At 32.3% G+C, this 20,000-nt stretch overlaps 1 protein-coding gene across 1 annotated transcript in view; it reads right to left on the reverse strand.

Moving 5' to 3' along the window:
* Positions 1 to 20,000, reverse strand: part of LOC145284538 (thrombospondin type-1 domain-containing protein 7A-like) — a 1,985,627-nt gene that overhangs the window by 441,934 nt on the left and 1,523,693 nt on the right. The window contains exon 9 of the mRNA XM_080133436.1: positions 7,354 to 7,457. Within this exon, the coding sequence (XP_079989562.1) occupies positions 7,354 to 7,457 (104 nt within the window). The remainder of the gene's footprint in view (positions 1 to 7,353; positions 7,458 to 20,000) is intronic.

The raw sequence follows: 20,000 nt of genomic DNA on the forward strand, positions 1-20,000 counted from the left end.
TGTTGATGGGAAATTAGAGTTTATGAGGAGGCATCTAATATTGTCGAGTGTGTATCCTGGTAAATTCAAGTGTCTTATTAGTGGAGGTGGGGGAATTTTGTATAATTCTTGTTTTATGATTGTTTAGGTGAATTTAGACAGGCGTCAGATTTCTCCAGTATATCCTCCATTATTGCAAATGAAGCAATATATATATAATATATGACATAAGAACTGTCAGATGTTAGATGCGGCAGTTTTATATAAATATTAGTTTCGAGTATGTTGAACAAGTGTGGGGTATTTAGGTGTGCATATAAGGCATTGCGGTTAATTACATCTGCAATTACTGTGTTTTTGTATGCTGTGTGTGTGTTTTCGTGAGCGGGTGAGAATGGCTGAAAGATTGGGCGTTTATTTGATTGCGTTAATAGATGAAAGGTTAAATGTGGGCTTCATGGTAGAGTTATTTTTTTAGGTTGTTGAAAGTTTTTTTAAGGTGCGTCGTAATTTTGTGCATGTGTTAGCCGGGGTGGAAAACCATGCGAATGCGTTTTTTTTTTATTGGAAAAGTAATCTAACAAATTATATTATCAATTTTATTCGTTATTTTTTATCGCTAGTTTAATACATTTAAAGGAGTATAAACTTCGTGATATGGTGTATGTATAAGCTGTAAATAATAGCTTTTTTAGGTTTAACGGGTGATTGCTGTAGAAATTGAGAAATGCATGGTTGTCAGTGGGTTTAATATAGAGGGACGTAAGTATTTTATTGTAACATGTAGCAATAGTACCAATAAAACATCTACGTCCCTTAATATATATATATATATATATATATATATATATATATATATATATATATATATATATATATGAGAGAGAGAAGGGCGCATAAGTTATTTTACCATTTAAAAATGAATTTTTTTTAATAAATTAAATTTGATTTACGTGACATTACTTTTCATATATGAATAAATGAAAATAAAATTCCAATCTTAAAGCTATGCCATTATAAATTAATTTGGTCAAAATCGGACTGTTCCTTCTTTAATCGGCTTTTTTTTAATTATCGATACTTATCAAAGGCATTCCGATACAAAACTTATCTAAAAGCATCCCAAGACACATAAACGTACACTTGTGCGAAATTTTTTAACAATCGAGCCTGCCGTTTCGGAGTCCATAGGGAACTCACTCACATACACACACACACAGAGACACGCAGACAAGTGTCTTTATTATATAAGTAAAAGTGTGTATATATATATATATACATATATATGAGAGAGAGAGGAGACAGAGACGGACAGACATAGACAGAGAGTGGGGAAAGATTTCAAAATAATCAACATCATATTTAATGTATTTTCACGAGTTTATATATATATATATATATATATATATATATATATATATATATATATACACAAACAAATTTGGATTGGCATTATAAATGATCAATAAAATCAATAATGCGAAATTAGATTTGTCCGCCTGAGCAATCTGACAAATTAAAAAGAAAACGCTTCAAACTATTGGTTCCATGATATCAAAGAAAGTCCAACAACGCACCCACATATTATGTATGGCGATTTCCTGCTACCATGAGAATAGCTTGAGGCTTGTCTCCTCTGAACATTCTTCCTAATTTTGATATCTTTTACAGCTTCATTATTACTAAGTCTAAAGTCGGTTTGCTTTGAACAGTCAACTAGGTTTTGGGTTAGTCACAGAAAAGGACTTTAGGCGCGCAGATAAACAAAATGAACTTGTCAACAACTTTAAATTAATTAGATCTTTTTTTTCTTTTTTTTTTGCATTTCCATGTGTTCAATATTATCTAATATATAAAATTATCTCGTCTTATTTTCTACGTCATCGCTATACATTTAACTGATTTGTTTGATTTTTAGTAGTGTTTTCTTTTCTTATTCTTGCAATATTGGTCCTGGATCTGACCTTAAACTATATGCGATGGCGAGGCCCCAGTTTGCAGACTTTGGGGAGTGTGGAGCTACCCTTTAATTGCCATTGCTCCCAGGTCCACTCTGACCCAGAGTGGTAGTACCTGTTAGGGTCCCAACTATGGGTTAAATAGAATTTTTTTTTGGGTTTCAAGTCGGTTTCTATTAAAAAAGTTTTCTGCAAAATAACTGGATTGGGCATTAAATAACCCTTTCCATGTTTGTATGTCGTAAAACAAAAACAACCAACCATCTTGCAATATTACCTTTACACTAAAGAGTATATATATATATGTATATATGTGTTATATATATATATATATATATATATATATATATATATATGTGGGTCAAAAGACCACCCAAAAATTAACGGATACCTTCCTTATATATATATATATATATATGTATGTATATATATATATAATATTGGATTGGTAACTAAGTTCTTGGGGAGAAATATTGTATTTTGAAAATTTATTTGTTATATTTTATATTTAAAAATCACCAAAAGGTATTGAGAATCTTGTTGGACCCTGGAAAAAAAGTTTTTAACACGAATGGAGAATGCATTATTGATTAAATAGTTGTTTGTTCTAATTTTATTTTTAAAAAATGTAGCTTTCAAAAACGGCAAAAATTTAGTTGTCAACCTAATATATATTACGTTTAAATATATACACATATAAAGGGAGTGGAAACCCGACAATTAGCAAAATCCCACCCCTACACAGTAGAGATACCTAGATGCAAAAAAGCCTTCTACCCTAATAGTTTTTTTCTCCAGAATTGCTAGATTCTGGACTACCTTCTTCCGGGTTCCTGTACGGACACGCAGAAGTTAAAGTGTAATGTAAACAGATATCTTGCTGCTCAACTCCCTACATAGTATCCATGCAATTTATGACCCCGATAGTAGCCCCCTACATCAAAATGGTACTGTGTTTTGTTTGGGATGAAAATGGGATGAAATAAATAAATAAAATAATGGAAAACTTTGTGAATTTTGCATAATGAATAGGTGTTTTAAACCAATAAAAATTAAAAAAATACGAAAATGTTGGTTTCCTGTTTTAAGCAAGATCCGAGTCTTTCTGGTGTAGCCACGGGACGCGTGAGAGGAAAATATTTGCTTGTGCAAGATCTTTTCTGCTCGCCCTTTTCCAACACAAGTTATATGTAGATAATTTAGTCGCATTATATGTTCTGAGAATGTGTTGCTTATTTAGAATTAGACTTGATTAATATATATCTTTTACATATCCGTCATGGGACGAATATGTCATAATAAAAAATATCACTTGATCAATTTACATGAATTTTAGAATAAGAAAATCAAATTATATGCGGAAGCCGTAAGGAGGCTGGGAGAAATTTTGTCAACATAAAAGGGCGACAATTCAATTCGATTATAGAAATTTTGTTTGGGTTAAAAAATATACAAGTTTTAATAGCTAAAAATCGTAAAATTTGATATTCCAAAAATCATATAAATTAAAAAAAGTTAATATTTTCACGTAAGAATATGACATCTTCGTTCTGTGACGAGTATGTACACTATAAAGATTTTTCCGTAGTTTTGTTTTTTTAACTGAGTGTAATTCTAAGTTAGCAATCGATTGTGAATTTTTCAGAAAATAGAATATAGTGCAACTGATTTTTTATTTTTTATTTCGGGGACCCTGTAGACATTATTAAGACTATGTCCGAAAGAGTCAGATCGTGTTAACATGCGTTTTAAACCTATAAACATTGAACAATTAAGCACAAGGTGTTTCCATTATTTTGTCCAACCCTTAATTGCCATATATATTTTCATAAATTACTAATATATATTTATTTAAGCTATACAGAACATTCCGCGTTTTATTCTTGTGAGAATTCGTCAGGAATAAGCGAATTCTCATATGTAATAAACGTGGAATAGTGTGTGTAGCTTGATTGCCATATATATTTTCATAACTTACTACCTAGCTCTACCTATTGAAGTAAATTTTGAAAATTTACGCATAAAGTTATATCTTCGTATATTAATTGATGTGATTAAATGAAGTAATCATATATATATATATATATATATATATATATATATATATATCCTCGGTTAGCTAGCCTTTCATTCTTTTTATTTTCAGTTTAGGTTTAAAAATAAATACGATAATTATATAGCCATAACAATATTTTGCACCACAAATATGTGCATATACAGTGGTGCCAAAAAGTCCACACCTGTCATCTTTTCAAAAACCGCCAATTTAAGCTAAATTGAATGTACTGTTTAAACAACCTATATCTCATTTGATTCGCCTTTTATTCCTCTATAATTGTACCTGTTCATACTTGAGTTGACCATATTTTAAGGCATTACTTCCTATTTTAAAATACTCACAATTAGCTGCTTATTAAGAAAACTTAATACAGCTTGTTTTACTGTTCTCCACCCCAAACAAGGTATATTACCACTTAGACGTAAGGGGCTAGGTAGAAAGTTTAGAACTGAGATGTCTGTTCACATTACATATCAATTTCAATATGTTTGTATAGGCAGGGATGCAGGAAGAAAGTCTAGTAATTCGAAGGAAGAAACTATGAGAGTATATCCATTACGCATGAAGAAAACATATTTTTCCTTTCTTTATCTCTACTACTGTATGAAAGGAACTTTGTGTTTCTGTGAGTTCGTTCCCAATAGACACGAAAATGGGTGGGTCGCTTTTTATGAAATTTCACACATTTTATGTGTCTGGCAGTGTTCTCAGATAGATTTCGTATCGGAATGTCTTCGAAATAATCCGATGAAAGAAGGAACAGGCGATTTTGACCGAAGTTAATACCTTACACAGATTAACATCACACGTGCATGTAAGAAGTTTTATTACCACACAAGCCGAAAGGACCGACATATAAAATCAACAATAAGTTCTTCGATATGACAGGGGCGCGTTTGAAATTAATGTTTCTGTTTAGAACACGATGATACTTGACTTTTGCATTCAAGCTATTATATGTAAAAAAATGATTTTATAAAATCAACAGTAGATTCTCTACAGTGCAATGTACACTACAATGTATTATGGACTCAGTTACTATGGATAGGCATGTGAAACTTCCTCCCGATGCACTGCGATGGGTTCTGAACTAGAACAGGCACTCGATCGATTTGATTGAAAAATGGGTGATTTCACAGATTTTGATGACAATAAAAATATGAGAGTGTGAAACATCCGTTGATCATCATTCAATCCCGAGCAACGTCGGATCTCCCTGCTAGTTGTTATATATATATATATATATATATATATATATATATATATATATTAATACGATGTTATTTATGCATACAAAAATGTTTGGTTAGAATTATTGGCAAAAAAAGTACCTTTGTCTATAGAAATTGGCATTGCAAACTCAAAAATAAGCAATTCTATTCAATTTTTAATGTATGCATATTTTATGTCAGTTGTCATCTGAACGCGTGTCTGTTTACACTTGACTATATATATATTATTAGTTAGAAAAACGAAAATTAAAAAAAAACAATTTGCAAACATTTTCTGATGCGTTTACAATGGGGTTGAGGAGATATCCTTATTGACACAATGAGCGATGATGTCAGAGAGAACTAGACACAATAATTATCACATGCCAACTCATATTTGTTTTGTTGCTTTTCTTGACTCAGTTTTTCATACTGAAAACTTCTAATCTCCTTTAAGTAGAAAAAAGCGCAAATCACGATTTTTGTCTTTTATTTGAAACCCCGCTGTTTCTCGGGATTTCAAGAGGGTCAACAAATGTTCCACACATCCAATACTTTTATTGCCAGCGAATTCGGCGAAATCTCGCACTTTTCAATCAAAAAAGTGCCTGCTCTAGTCGGGAATCCACCGCAGTGCACCGGTAAAAGCGTCGCATGCCTCCCTGAGATGAGTTACTTTACAAAACATTGCAGTCTACATAATCTTAAAAAATAAACGGTAGGTTTTCTACAGAGCTATTTTAAAATAATTACTTGAATTAAAATTCAAAATGCACAAGTCAAGTATCATGATTCAATTGTGCTCTAAACAGAAGCATTGTTTTAAAACCGTCTCTGTCTTATCAAAAAACATATTGTTGATCTTATACGCAGGACCCTTCTAATAAACTTCTCAAATTCCCTTGTGATGTTAGGCTGTTTAAAGGTGTTAACTTTGGTCAAAATCGAACTGTTCCTTCTTTAATATTTTTTTTTTCGATTATCGAAACTCGTATCGGAATGCCTCCAATAAAACTTATCTAAGAGTACTTTCAGATACATAAAGTAGATTTGTATGAAATTAAAAAAAATAGGCCCCGCCATTTTTTAGTTCATGGGAAACGAACTCGTAGAAACACGCACACAGCCTTATATATATATATATATATATATATATATATATATATATATATATATATATATATATATATATATATTATATTATATTATATTAATACGATAGCGTTTGTGTTATTTTCTGTGTCACGTGTACATCCGGGTCGTTTGTTATGTACTTCCATTTCTTGTCATGAAGAATTTTTGGTAAAATTATTTATAAGTTTTGGTTTCGCTTTCAATTATAGCTAATCGCATTAAAGTAAGTAAAATTATTTATAAAAAAAGTTAAATAAGATGTCTTCATAATTCTGATTTCAGTTTCGATTATTTCCAATGAATAAGTTTTGGTTTCAGATTATTGGAGTGGCATTAGCTATAATCGAAACTATTTTGTTAAAATAATAGTATCAAGAATTCGTCATAAGTTTTGGTTTTGGCTTCGATTATAGCTGAAGGCACTAAAGTTTATATATAAAGTTTGGGGTTCGGTTTCGATTCAAGCTGAGGAACCCAAATCATATAGATGTATTTGTTGTTTTAAAATCACAACTTTATAATATATAAAAATCGGTAGAACATTAACTCTATAATAATACATACGAAATCTGCAAAAAAAAAAAAAAAATCATATTTAAGCGTATTTTATGACCTGGCTACGACGGGCGTCACTGCTAGCTTGGATAAATACTTTTGCAGTTTAAACAAAATAGCTACAATAATACGAGAGCGTCTCCATTTACACTGAAACATCAATATATTACATGTGAATCAGTCCCCTGTGGAATTTCCACAGGTCGCGCTTGTATTATATTAAAACGTATTTTACAACCGAGCAAGGCCGAGCACCTTTGCTAGTATATAAAAAAATCACAATGAATGCTTTTTCTCTTTATGTCTGCAAACATATATTTTAGTAAATAGTTCTTCATAATTTTGGGAATACTCATAATTAGGAATTTCCATCTCCCGCTTTTTTTACAACGATTTTCTGAATAGAGGACTGAAAAGTCGCGAAGAGAAACGCATAGCAAAAATAATTTCAACTTACATGATTTTTCGATACAAATCACTGTCCGCTGTTGCAAACCCGGTCCACATCGTGCTGTTACAGAAGGCTTGCAGGGCCCATAATCAGATGCAACCCATTTATGTCTGTTTGAAAAGAAAAAAAAGAAGCATATTTTCAATGTTTATCTTGAAGTAGAAACAACACCACAACAATAATAAACATATTAAACAGAGCATATGATTTTAAATAATATGATAAAAATATTAATAAAGGTCGATCTATACTAACAGGAATTTTTCCCTTTTATTTTTGGTATTCGACGCTCAATTGTGCTTCCATCAGATGAGTAATGTACAAGACGCCGGGAAAGAGTTGTAGTTATATGACCAATATATATATATATATATATATATATATATATATATATATATATATATATATATATATATATGGGTTAAAAATATATAGTGCATACATTGGTCATTCTACTCAATATCCAATCAGGTTTAAAACAAAAAACCGATTACTTGATTGATATTGAATGGCTAGTGTTACTAACCCTTATGTTTAGAATTCTTATTCTAATTTTTAGTAAAATTCTTTACCTGATGTGGATTCTAAAACATGTCTAAAATTTAAAGCTTAAACTTACGGAGAATTAAAAAGAAATTGAAAGTCAGAGACCTTTGCTTAATTGGTATTATATGACTTTGCTAAAAATGTAAATATTCCACATTTGAATTAACTTTTATTCAGACATGTGCCCATGTTATCACCTTTAAAAACTCTACAAATATTCTTTAAAAATGAACTTTGCGAAATGAGATATTAAACTTCAATTAATAACTTTTTTATTCATAAAAAATCGGAGGTATCTGATTTTTATAAAAGCATCCCACTTTCTCTTGGCATAAAACTAAATGAAACTAAATATTGCCCCATTACCGCCCCTTACGTTTAACACATTCCAAAATTCATGGTTTATAACAACCAATTAATAGGAAGTTAGGTATGAAATCACGTGATGTAAGAAGCCAAATATAAACTCCCTCCAAGTTAAAATCTAGTCAAAGGGGAAAATGTTCTGTTTTCTATGTCAGAATATATCCATATAACTTCATTGTCATCATATCAGCGATGTTTCTGACAAAGGGATAAATTTAAGGAAAACGATCGTATGTAGACAAAATTAAGGGAGCATAACTCTCAAGGACTTGGTTTCTAGATGATGACGGGCGTATTGTGTGGAACGATGAAATTGTCACCGTTGAAAAGACATGATTCAATTTTCGTTTGATGAATCCCGGTTTTCATTATTTGTTACAGACCATCAACTAGTTGGCCAGCTGTATACAAATCTCAGCAGCGGTAGGAGCTTTCTATCATGTCTGAAAGTAACACAATGTTCAACGAGCGAAATCAGAGATGTACCGCTGTACAACTCATGCTCTCTGCCGATCCAAGTTATAACAACAGGACCATTGTCAGCACCCTCAAAATGCATGATTGAATTGCCACGAATAACAGGGACGTGTCCAGGGCGATTAAAACAAAGTTTCCAGCCACGATTATTGTCTTTGATGTGATTTCAAGCCAGGGCCACATCATACTACCTTAAATCTTCGAAGTCGACTTGAAAGTCAACACCAAAGTGTACTTGGGTGTGCTGAAAAATGTGGTGATCCCCTGGTGCAATCAGGTGGCTGCTGGCAGACTCTGAACTTGTGGACCGGTGCCAAGTCCTACTGCCACACCCAAAGAAACCTCAGCTTGGCTTCAGGAGTACTACGACTTTGTACCCTTCTCTCACTGCCTCCTCCTCCCTCGACTTGAACCTGTTTGTTGATGCATCATGAACACCGCTAACATTACCTCCCCAACACCAAAGCCAGCCTGATTGTGGCCATCCATCGAGAATTCGCCGAGCTTCCGCCGGCACTTGTGGAAAAGGTATGCTCCCAGTTTCCAACCCCTATTGAGGTGGTGATTGGGGCTGAAGGATGTCAGCACTTCTACATAATCAAGTTACCTGATTTATTTTTAAATTAAAAAAAAAATAAAGTTGCAGTCTTGTTTCCTTAGGGCGACATCTTAATCGTTCCACCCTGTATATTAGTTTCTTACGTGAAATTGTGGAGCTAGTATTGGTTGGCAACTAACATGAAGAAAACTCTCATGCAGAGACCTTCAATGATGCTCTTGGAAATATGATTAATTCGCAGGTTTTCTGTCATTAACTTTTTGATAGCAATTCTACGCAATAAAACCGTCTTGTCACTGAAGCCTCAGAAGAATTATTGGTGGAATTCAGCCGACAGTATCATGCAACAAGGTGAAGCATTACAAATGTTATGCAGCAGAAATAAATCTTATCCCTTTTCATACAGTTTAAAAGTTCACAAACAGACGTCAACTTGCAATAACTCAATCTGTACAGTTCGCACATCAATCTCAATTACGGTCAGAAAAACGTGAAATAGAGTGCAGTAATAATAATAGCGATAATTACTTGCATTGAAATGCTGCATCTTTCGTTACCAGAAAGGTTAACTGTTACAGTTTACTGATCTCCACATGCGGGCAGATTTTGACACAAGATCGGTTTTTAATTTGAGCAAACCCCAGCTTCCTCCAAATAGGGCAATCTGGTCTGAGGTACAATTAAAAAACTACCTTAATCAAGAAGAATTTCTCTCATCACTGATCGAAGACGGAACAGCTGCTTCAGTTAGAATTATATTCTGTGCAGATAGATATTTAAAATAAGAAATATAAGTTAGGCACAAGGCCATTAAAAGGTTAGAGAAAATGTGTGCGGTTTATCATTCTTGGTCTTAAGTGATAAAAATGTCGGTGCCTATGCACCTGTGTCATCGCGTTATTTTAAAAATAGTATTTTCAAGTTAAATTAAAGTTTCACGATATAGTTTTTTTTTTTTAATTAAATTGTTAGGTGGAAGTACAGAATAGTTACAAAATATCCTCCTCTCCCCATGTTTAGAATGGCTTTTTAAATAAGAGCATTATTAATTCAGCACGTTAACATAAGTGCATAAGTATAAAACTGTCTATCCTACTCTTAACTAGAATCATCCCAGTCACCATAATACCACATTTACACTAGGAGTTGTCTTTCTTGACGTAATCTCGAACTTATTGGACATTTTAGTTTATATATATATTTGTTGGCAATATTACAACGAATGGCCCATCAGCACAACGGAATGGACACTTGTGAATATCAGAGACTGAGAGGAAGAGTAAGAGCGAGCTGGAGGGAAAACATGATACAACACATGGGTCCGACATGGCAGCGGATAGCTTGGGACAGGGATAGATGGCTAACGTCCAGGTAGGGGTTCTCATTGAGTGATAAATCCCTTGATTTTGATTATGTATGTATATATATATATATATATATATATATATATATATGAAATTAAAATGGAAGCAAAGAGGCATAGAAGCTAGAAGTTTCGACTGTCTTAAGCAGAGGGATGGTCAACTACGAGAGGGTCAAATGTTTAGGGCTATATATACTAAGAGAAGGGAGTCTTTATGTTAATTAAACATTTATAAACATATATACAGTTTATGATGGGTGTAAAAAATATATTTAAAAGAAATTTAGAAAGGATAGAAAGGAGTACTTAGGTTTATCCTGTATCTAAATTGGAAATATGGAAGAAGCCTTTTCTTTGCTTAATTGTATTAGCAGATTGGGAAATTGGAGCAGATTCGATAAGATGACGTGTTGACTTATTGTGGACGTGTTTTAGATGAGTCGCATTATTAATATCAAAATGGTAATCATTCACCATATATGACAGAAAATAGCATTAAGTGTGTTATTATTTTTCACATCTCTCTTGTGTTCATATAACCTTTTATCAAGATTACATTGCGTTTCTCCTATGTATATTTTGGTACAAAAAAAGCAAAACAGAAATTGATTTTTTTTTATAATAAAAATAACTCAGTTGTATTCACTAACAAATGAATGAACGGAACTCGGATCTGGGAACATTTTTTAATACCAACTCTCTCTTTTTCTCCACCAGTCACTCTCCCTGTCGAATTTTCATCTCTACCAGACACTAAAAAAGCACTCTTTTAAATAAGCTTTTGTTTACGTCATCGGACAACAGCGCTGTCATAAATTCTTTCTTGGACAATACCATTATTTTGTTGATCATGCTTCTTTGTTTACTGGCGTCATGGACAAGAAATGTTTTTGCCTAGTCACTTTTTTCTAAGACATTCTTTGTTATTTTCTTAATTTTCCTTTGACAGTAGTGCTATCTCACTAGCCAAGAAATATAAGATGCTTCCTTCCGCTAATCTGTTGGAGACTTTGGGGCAAGGTCAAGAACCCACTTTAGCCCACCCCTCCCCGATAAGGGTAACGGAAGGTCATGGAAAGTAGGTGACTTTTGTAATACGGAAGGAAATAGAAATTATTCTGTTCATGGTTTCGTATTTCGTTGTGCTGAGTAGAAAATACATCTTGATCCAATATTCAAGACAATCGCTCAGTACGGGCACTGCTCGGACAGAAAGAAACTGCAATCTACAGTCTGTACAACTGCAAATGAAAGCTATTGCAATACATAAAACTCTTGATTCGAGAAACAGCATCAAAGGGTTCTGAATTAGATCACCTCGCTTTGTAAGTATTACTATTAAAGAGAGGTGGCACCTCATCGTCATCAAACTACTCTCTGACAACCAGCAAAGAATGACGGAAAAGATCATGGGTAGAAGATGCAGAGGACAACAGCGAGAAACATACGTGGGGAGTCTAAATACCAGCAATGAATTCATGAAGACCTCGAGGGAGAGAGATAGATGGAGAGCTCTCGTCGTCAATGTCTGTAATAGGCAGGACACCACTTGAATGATTCGATATATTTTAACATCAAATCTGTCTACAGAAAACTCAGGTTCAAACCTACCTAATAACCTTAGAGATTAAACAAGATCATTTGTCCATAAGCAGTTTTAAATATATCTTTAAATCAAGACATCAAAAAGTAGAATTACTTAGAACATTTCATGTAAATTTTGACGTTCACCTACAATCTCTGGTTTCAGTTAATCCTGCCTATGCGATTATTAATTAAAGAAAAAGCACAAATGCTTTTATAACACAGAACTGTCTATTTTAAGCCGCTTATCTTCAATATGATCTATCCTCTATAAACCTATACCCTCACATAAATCCTCTTTAAAGTTAAGTTTTAAGATGAAGTCTTATCGATTAAATAACATTATTTGCCCATAAACATTTCTAAAAATATCTTAGAATCGAGACATCAAATAGAAATGAATAATTAAAAGTTTTAATTTTTATTTTGTGGAGTTTATTTGTTGTAAAAAGGACAACATTGATAAATTGATTCAAAACGATATTGGCGCCGTGAGATGAAATACGAAAGGGCAGACAACTCTTAAAGAGATTTGTGAAACTTTGTAAAATAAATGAGATGTGAATGATGAGAGTGGTTGAATAATTGAGGAATGATGCTTGGGAGGAGTGGGGGGGTTATAGATTTGTCCAGGCCAAACATTGCAGATGAGTTTTCTCTCAGATAAGCTGATTTGTTTCCAGATCAAAGGGAGTGAAAAAAAAATAATGCTTTGAGCAACGAATTGAAAAATTGCTTCAAATTATTTGTTAGCATTCATGAACAATTCATTCTTTTAGCAATCTCTGTTTTCATCGCATAATCACCTTCGTTTCAAATATTTTGGAGATATGCGTTTTGGGTTTTTTGTTTTAATTTAATTTTTTTTATTTTTAACTTTTTATTTTATTTTATTTTTTTTTGTTAATTTAATCTTTTTTTTTTCTTTTGGTCATCAATTTTGATTTCCATTTCTCATTTTCCACATTTTTCTCTTAATTCCTTTTCTCATTGAATCTTTATTGATTCCTTGTTATTTCTACTTTTCTTTCTTCTTATAAATTATTCTTTTCATATGGTTATTTTTCCTCTCTCCTAATTGTTCATTGCCTCCCAAATCTCACCCTAACCATGATGCCTTTACCTCTCCCCCTTCTTTCGTCCCCATTCCGTCCATCTATCTCTATTCATCTGGTCACCTCTGACCTCCTATATTTTCAAGTCAGACTTGATTTCCCTTTTTTTTCTTTATATTCCTTTATTTCTCTATCCTTAATTTCTTCCTCATTTTTTTTTGTTTATTTATGATGAACGGACAGTTAGATACTGGACATTTACATCCAGGGACATTTGTATACCTAAACAAATGCATTCCCTTGATATAAAAAATATCAATATTTTATTAAGTTAGCATTTTCCATTACTAACGAGCAGAGCGTTAGTTACGACTGCCGACCAAAGAAAGAGTCGCTCAAGCATGTGCATGCAGTGTGAGAGTGAAACATGACTAATGAGGGTTGAGGATATGCGTTGCATGTAGTGAAATTATATGAGAATGATACAACGGACATATAATCTGAGTTTAAATGACCTGATGACACAAGTAGAATATTAAATATGGTCAGAAAAAGATGTGTGAAAAAAAAACATATATGCACAAATATTTTGTTGCTAATGTTGTTATCGCTAGACGTCACATCTTTAATATGATACCTAGCACCTTCTCTTCGAAATACCAAGCTATAAATAGTATATATCCTGTACCCCTAATTGAAGTAATTTTTATATTGAATCAACAATTATTTTTACTTTTATATATGAGAGAGAGAGAGGGGGGGAGAGAGATCGAATAAATGACTAAATTATAAGATGGTCAACATCATGAATTTTGGAATATAATATTTTTTTCTTTTAATTCAGTTGACTTAGATGCTTTCAATAATTGTATGTTTCGTAGCGCAAAATCAATCACTTAATTATAATATCAATCATTGTTGCTATTTCTTCTGATGAGTTAAGGGCATAATAGATTCAATCAATCCGCCAAAAGGAATTAAAATGTGATTTGACATGGTAAAAATCCGAAAAGTGCAAGAGAAGCTTCAGTTACCTTTATATTTTTTCCATTACGCCATATTGAATTTTTTCAATAAGGCATAACAATATATAATAAGAAATATATATATATATATATATATATATATATTCAGAATGAATGAGCGTTTTAAGTGTAGCAAGATAAGCTCACAAGAGGGGCACTTTCGTTAACAATTTTATTTCCCGCCCCCCACTTACTATTTCATTTCTACACCTTCCCCAGATTCTTAACTCATTTATATAGTAAGCTAGATTCGAAGTAATAAACTTGTTAATGTTCTTATTTCAATTTCGCTCTATAATTCCCATACCAGTCTCTTTAAGTCTTATAATTGTTTCTTTAATTCTCTCATTTCCTATTCTAATTCTCATATATAATCAAAACACAAATAAAATCAGTTTTCTATCTTACAGTAGATTTTACTAGCGGCGGGGGGGGGGGGCTTTACTCATTCATAAAATACGCTTAAATATATTTTGATTTGTTGAGATTTAGTATATATTATTATAAAGTTGTTATTTCAAAAGTAAAAAAAAAACAGAATTTGGGTGTTATCAGCTAGAATTGAAAGTGAAATTATAGCTGATAACGTTACGACTGTACCAAAGTGGTACACATATCAATTGATAAAAATTAAATAAACTAAGATGAATGAGCAAAATGGATAACGATCTTTTTTAAACTTTGACCCCTCTTTGACCCCTTCAAGCTTACTTTAACCGGCTAAACCCCATAATCGTACCGTCCATAAAAAATCCAATCATTTGAGGCCCCTAGCAGCGCTCTGCGACTTTTAGTTCGGAAGAGATAGCGTTTGAATATATGGAGACAGACAGACATATAGCCTTTTATATATTAGATTAAATTTAATTTTCTTTTTTTTACTTTTTATCTAATTCTGCCATAGAAACATCCCTCCACCCACACCCCTCAAATATTTTAGTTTTTCCCTTATTCTTTACCAAGACTTTATTCCTACACTCCCACTTCCTGAACTCGTCAACCATTTTATTATTTCAATTATATTAGATCCACAATTTCTTCCATTAATTTCTGCTATTCTCAGATTTATATCTTTCATTCTAGTATTGCCCACTCTAATTCTCACATTGCTTTCTCTTATCTTCTTATCTAATTTGAGCATCAATATAAGCAGACAATAAATTAGTTTTATCTACTATTTTTTTCTTTTTCACGTTTTTTTTTTAATTTTCTTTTTTCTTCCACCAACCGCCATCTTTGTCTCTTCTTTAAAATGTCAAATTCAAGAAAAACGTTGGGTTTTTTTTTCAATATGAAAAATAACAATAGCATTTTCTAATCAATCACATTCATGAATTATTCCACCTTTTTCATGATTTTTCTTTATTTCTTTTCATATTAACAACAATTACTTTTTCATTTGCACAAAAATAATAAACCATGAAAAAGAAAAGGAACATAAAACACTATAATAAATGAAACCATTTTTCATTTAACTCATGATTTGATTCGATTTTATTCTTCAACTTCATGATTTTAACATGGAACATTTAACAGATTTTATTTTCCAAGTTTCTTTTTTCAAACTGTTATAGCCGATATTGGAAAACACTAAATCAAATTGAATCTGCAATTTTATTGAAAAACAAAACAAGAAAATGAGTGTAAGAAATCGTGTACATTTGAAACCAATGAAGAACTCGGGTGCCGATGAAGTATATTTCAGTGGCAAACCTATTAAGATCGCTCAGACATTTTTGTGGCCTTGGTGATCTAATTGAAGCATAGGGAGGAACATGTGCTAGTGTTATTGCAACAGTTAGGAATGGTATAGGAATTTATCACCATCCCACGGTGAGATGTGACACAAGGGTCGAGAATTAGGATTGAAGAACAAGCACTGCAGACGAAAAGCTCTCTGGCCTGCAACAAAATACCTGGGTGGCTCCGTCAGCATTACCCGTTAGGTGCGCCTCGGGTGATTAGCAATAATCTAAACCGGGGAGATTGAACCTCTTAGCCTGGGAATTTCAATTGCCACAGTTCTAACTCGATTATTGTCGTTTAACCAGAGAGCGACACAGCCATGTCACTTCCTGTTTTGTAAATTTCTATTTCTTTCCATTGAATACTTGAGGAGTCAAGATGTCACCAGTCAACCAACCTCCTGACCTATCATCATCCTCTCACCGAATACTAAACGCAAGTAACGTTACTTAATCCTCTCTTCTCATCAACTCTTATACTGATAACAAATAATGTATATCTATTTACATAAAAATACACGAGATAGAATAAAGATATAGTAAGAATGTTTCGCCTCTTCATTATGCGACATTTGTTTCTCAATCACCATTCCATTAACTACATGAGGTTGGGATCGTCTAAAACAAACTGGCTATCCTGTCCTACACGGAACTGTATAAGACCAGAAACGTAACAAAATCAACAAGGAAAGCGCTATTTCTAAAGTGGCTTACAATGAAGTGCTGCAATGAGTTTAGGAAACTTTGGCTATCACTAACAAACAGACTCTTTCTTTTGGTCGAGTTGTAATGCTCTATCAAGACGGTGTAAGCAGGCTTAAATCTGATGATGTCAGAGGAAAATAAAATCTGAACAGTATGCGTGTAGGAGACTTTGGTGGTATCGTCACATTAAAAAAAAGGCAGATAAGAGTTATTTTGGTTAGTAGTTGTAGAACAGTTGAGATAGCAAGATCAGTTCACAGGGAAATGCCAAAGAAGATGAAGGATTCGAATTTGCATGATCTCGCTTTGATCTGGAAACTTATTTCAGGGACCTAATAAAGTATGTTCCTTCTTGTCATGACAAAATAAACGAAAACAGTTAAGAGTATTTCGCATTGCTAACAACTTTGTTTTGTATTCTTCCGCTAGAATTTCTGGTGATTGAAATCAGATTCTAACACTTCTGTTTCTACTTTGATCAATTTCGTGGAATAACAAAAAAAAAACACACACACAATTGCAGACATTCTAAGTATATCAAATTTTGGAGTAACTTATAAGCAGCAAGATGAAATTTCCAGCAGGAATCGGAAATCACAAAGCACTTATTCGCGACATTGATTACATTTGCTACCATTAATCACACCATTGTTAAGCTGAATTCTTTGCTGCTAATCAAATTTGTGCGCCTGCCTTCTTGTTCAAAGCTGGATCGACATTAAACAATATGGATTATTGGAATGGGGTCTATCTTGCACAGGCAATAACTTGAAAGAGAGAAAATAGAAAAACATGGAAAATGTGAACAAAACTAATGAGGAAAAGATTTTGTGGGACGAAAATTCTTTATTTGATATTATAGTTTGCTTTAGTGTACCATGCTCCCAAAGAAAGAAAGATATTTAAACATTAATATAGCAATACTTTTAATTTGAATGAGATATATTAGGAATTGAATTTTCATGTTATATGAACCATTAATTCCGAAAGACAAGTAAACTGATATCTTATTTAGACGTCATGTCATGTTTAAAATCATTATTAACTCGTTATTCAGAAGTCAATTTTCTAGGAAACGTTGCGTTTATATTACAAAAAATACAAGTATATTAAAAGGATAACCTTTGCAACTGCAACAAATTCTAGCCGAATCTGCACACACACAAACACACACACACACACATATATATATATATATATAAAATTCAAGGTTTGCATGCACAAAACAAACTCTGAAGAAACTTTACCGTGTTTATATGATAGTGCACAATCATAAACTATACTAATATATATCATGAGAATTATATACATATATCATAATTTAGTAAATTTTATAATGTGAAATAGTAAAATTTCAAATCTAGAATGTTTATTATATGCAAGACAAAGAATACATTTCAATAACTATATCTTCTTGTAGGTTTTCGATGTTTACCCATCTCATCAGAGAAGAAAATATTAGCAAATATCATGGTTTATCCCTAATTTGCTAAACACAATAAACATAGAAAATCATAATTAAAAGTTTTTAAAGTTTTTAAATCATAGAGTAAGGAAAATTATATATTGGTTCAAAATTTTCATCTAATATTTTGCTGATGAATAGAAAAGAGCAAGGGAAGAAAAGCCTTGACGAAATTCATTTGTGGAAAAAAATTATCTTCATCGCACTTTTCTTTCGCTTGAAATTATGGGGTGTTAAAAGAAGAGAATAAGATCAATTCTTTAAGAGGAGACTTATCGGGATAATGCAAAGCTCAACAAATTGATTTGGAGCTTATGTCCGGAGTGAAAATACGTTGGTACATTCCTATATGAGAAACTTAGAATCAAACATCATCAAATTAATTGCCGTTTCCAAACTTCTTCTCTCGAAAAAGAGAGGTAATGTCCATTCATTATATTCTCGTCCCAGCTTTGATATCCTAATCAAATTGCAAAATTCTCACCATCAACCGCAACACGTTTCCTTGAATCACCACTTAAGCTGGTCAGAGACAGAAGTTCCTCTGTGAGAAATACAATTTATTTGGGTTTTTCTTAATATGTGATATTGATTTGCACTCGACAAGAACCAAAAAACTTTGAAAAAAAATCTCCATGCCTCGGCCTTCAAGAACTTTCTCCTATTGTATATTTTCTCTGTTGTCGTATTTTTACTTTACTTCTTTTCTTTTTTTTTACTTTTATACATTTGGCCCTTTATATCCTCATATTGTTTTAACTGTATTCTCCTATTTCTACTTTCCTATATTTAATAACTTTGTATTTACTGTACCTTTACTTTTTTATTATATTTTAATTATGTCTTATTTACTTATAATATTTCTATAGTTTATCCCTTTTAATTTATCCCCTAACACTCATTCTCTATTATTCCTAATAATATTTCTTTAAGTACTGTTATTATTTCAGAAACCCCCTTCTAAAATATGCCTACATAGCATAAATCTCTTATTCCATAGCTATAACACATTAATACATATGATTAAATAAGCACCTCCTCTCAATTAAATTTCCGTATATCCTCCTTGGGAGTTTAATCACACATATTGTCCACATAAATTAAACCCATCATAACAGATATGCTATACACCAATCTGCCTCATTTAATAAAAGCTATACTACTCCTATATCGCAGAGATAGATTAAGTCCCTCTAACAGCATCAATATTTTGTTTCGCTCCTAATGTAACTATAGCTAGGCGCATCTCTATTATAGCATCTTCTCTCCTCTTTTCATGATTAGCATTAGGCTTCGAAATACGATAGTATAAAGAACCCTCACTTACCTTACACCCCTGATTGATGTATACCTTATTGAATAATTGAATAAATAAATAAATATATATATATATATATATATATATATATATTAGTAAATGGTTTTATATCATTTTCCTACTTATATATATATATATATATATATATATATATATATATCAATATCAATATCAATAATTACTGAATTTACTCACATATAAATCTATACTTTTGTATATTAATTTTGAGTAAACTTTAAGTATTTACTTCAAACGTGCTCAATACGTAGGTAGAGCTAGTTAGTAAGTTAAAAAATGTATATGACGATTAAGCTACACTGAATATTTCGCGTTTTATCCATATAAAAACGACAAACAACCACAGAATTCTCGCATAACCCTGAAGAGTCCTAGAGTGGATGAAACGCGAAATATTCAGTAGCTTAATCGCCATATACATTTTTTA

The sequence above is a fragment of the Euprymna scolopes genome, chromosome 9 (assembly GCF_053919585.1).
Source record: "Euprymna scolopes isolate OS-2025 chromosome 9, ASM5391958v1, whole genome shotgun sequence".
Lineage (NCBI taxonomy): Eukaryota > Metazoa > Mollusca > Cephalopoda > Sepiida > Sepiolidae > Euprymna > Euprymna scolopes.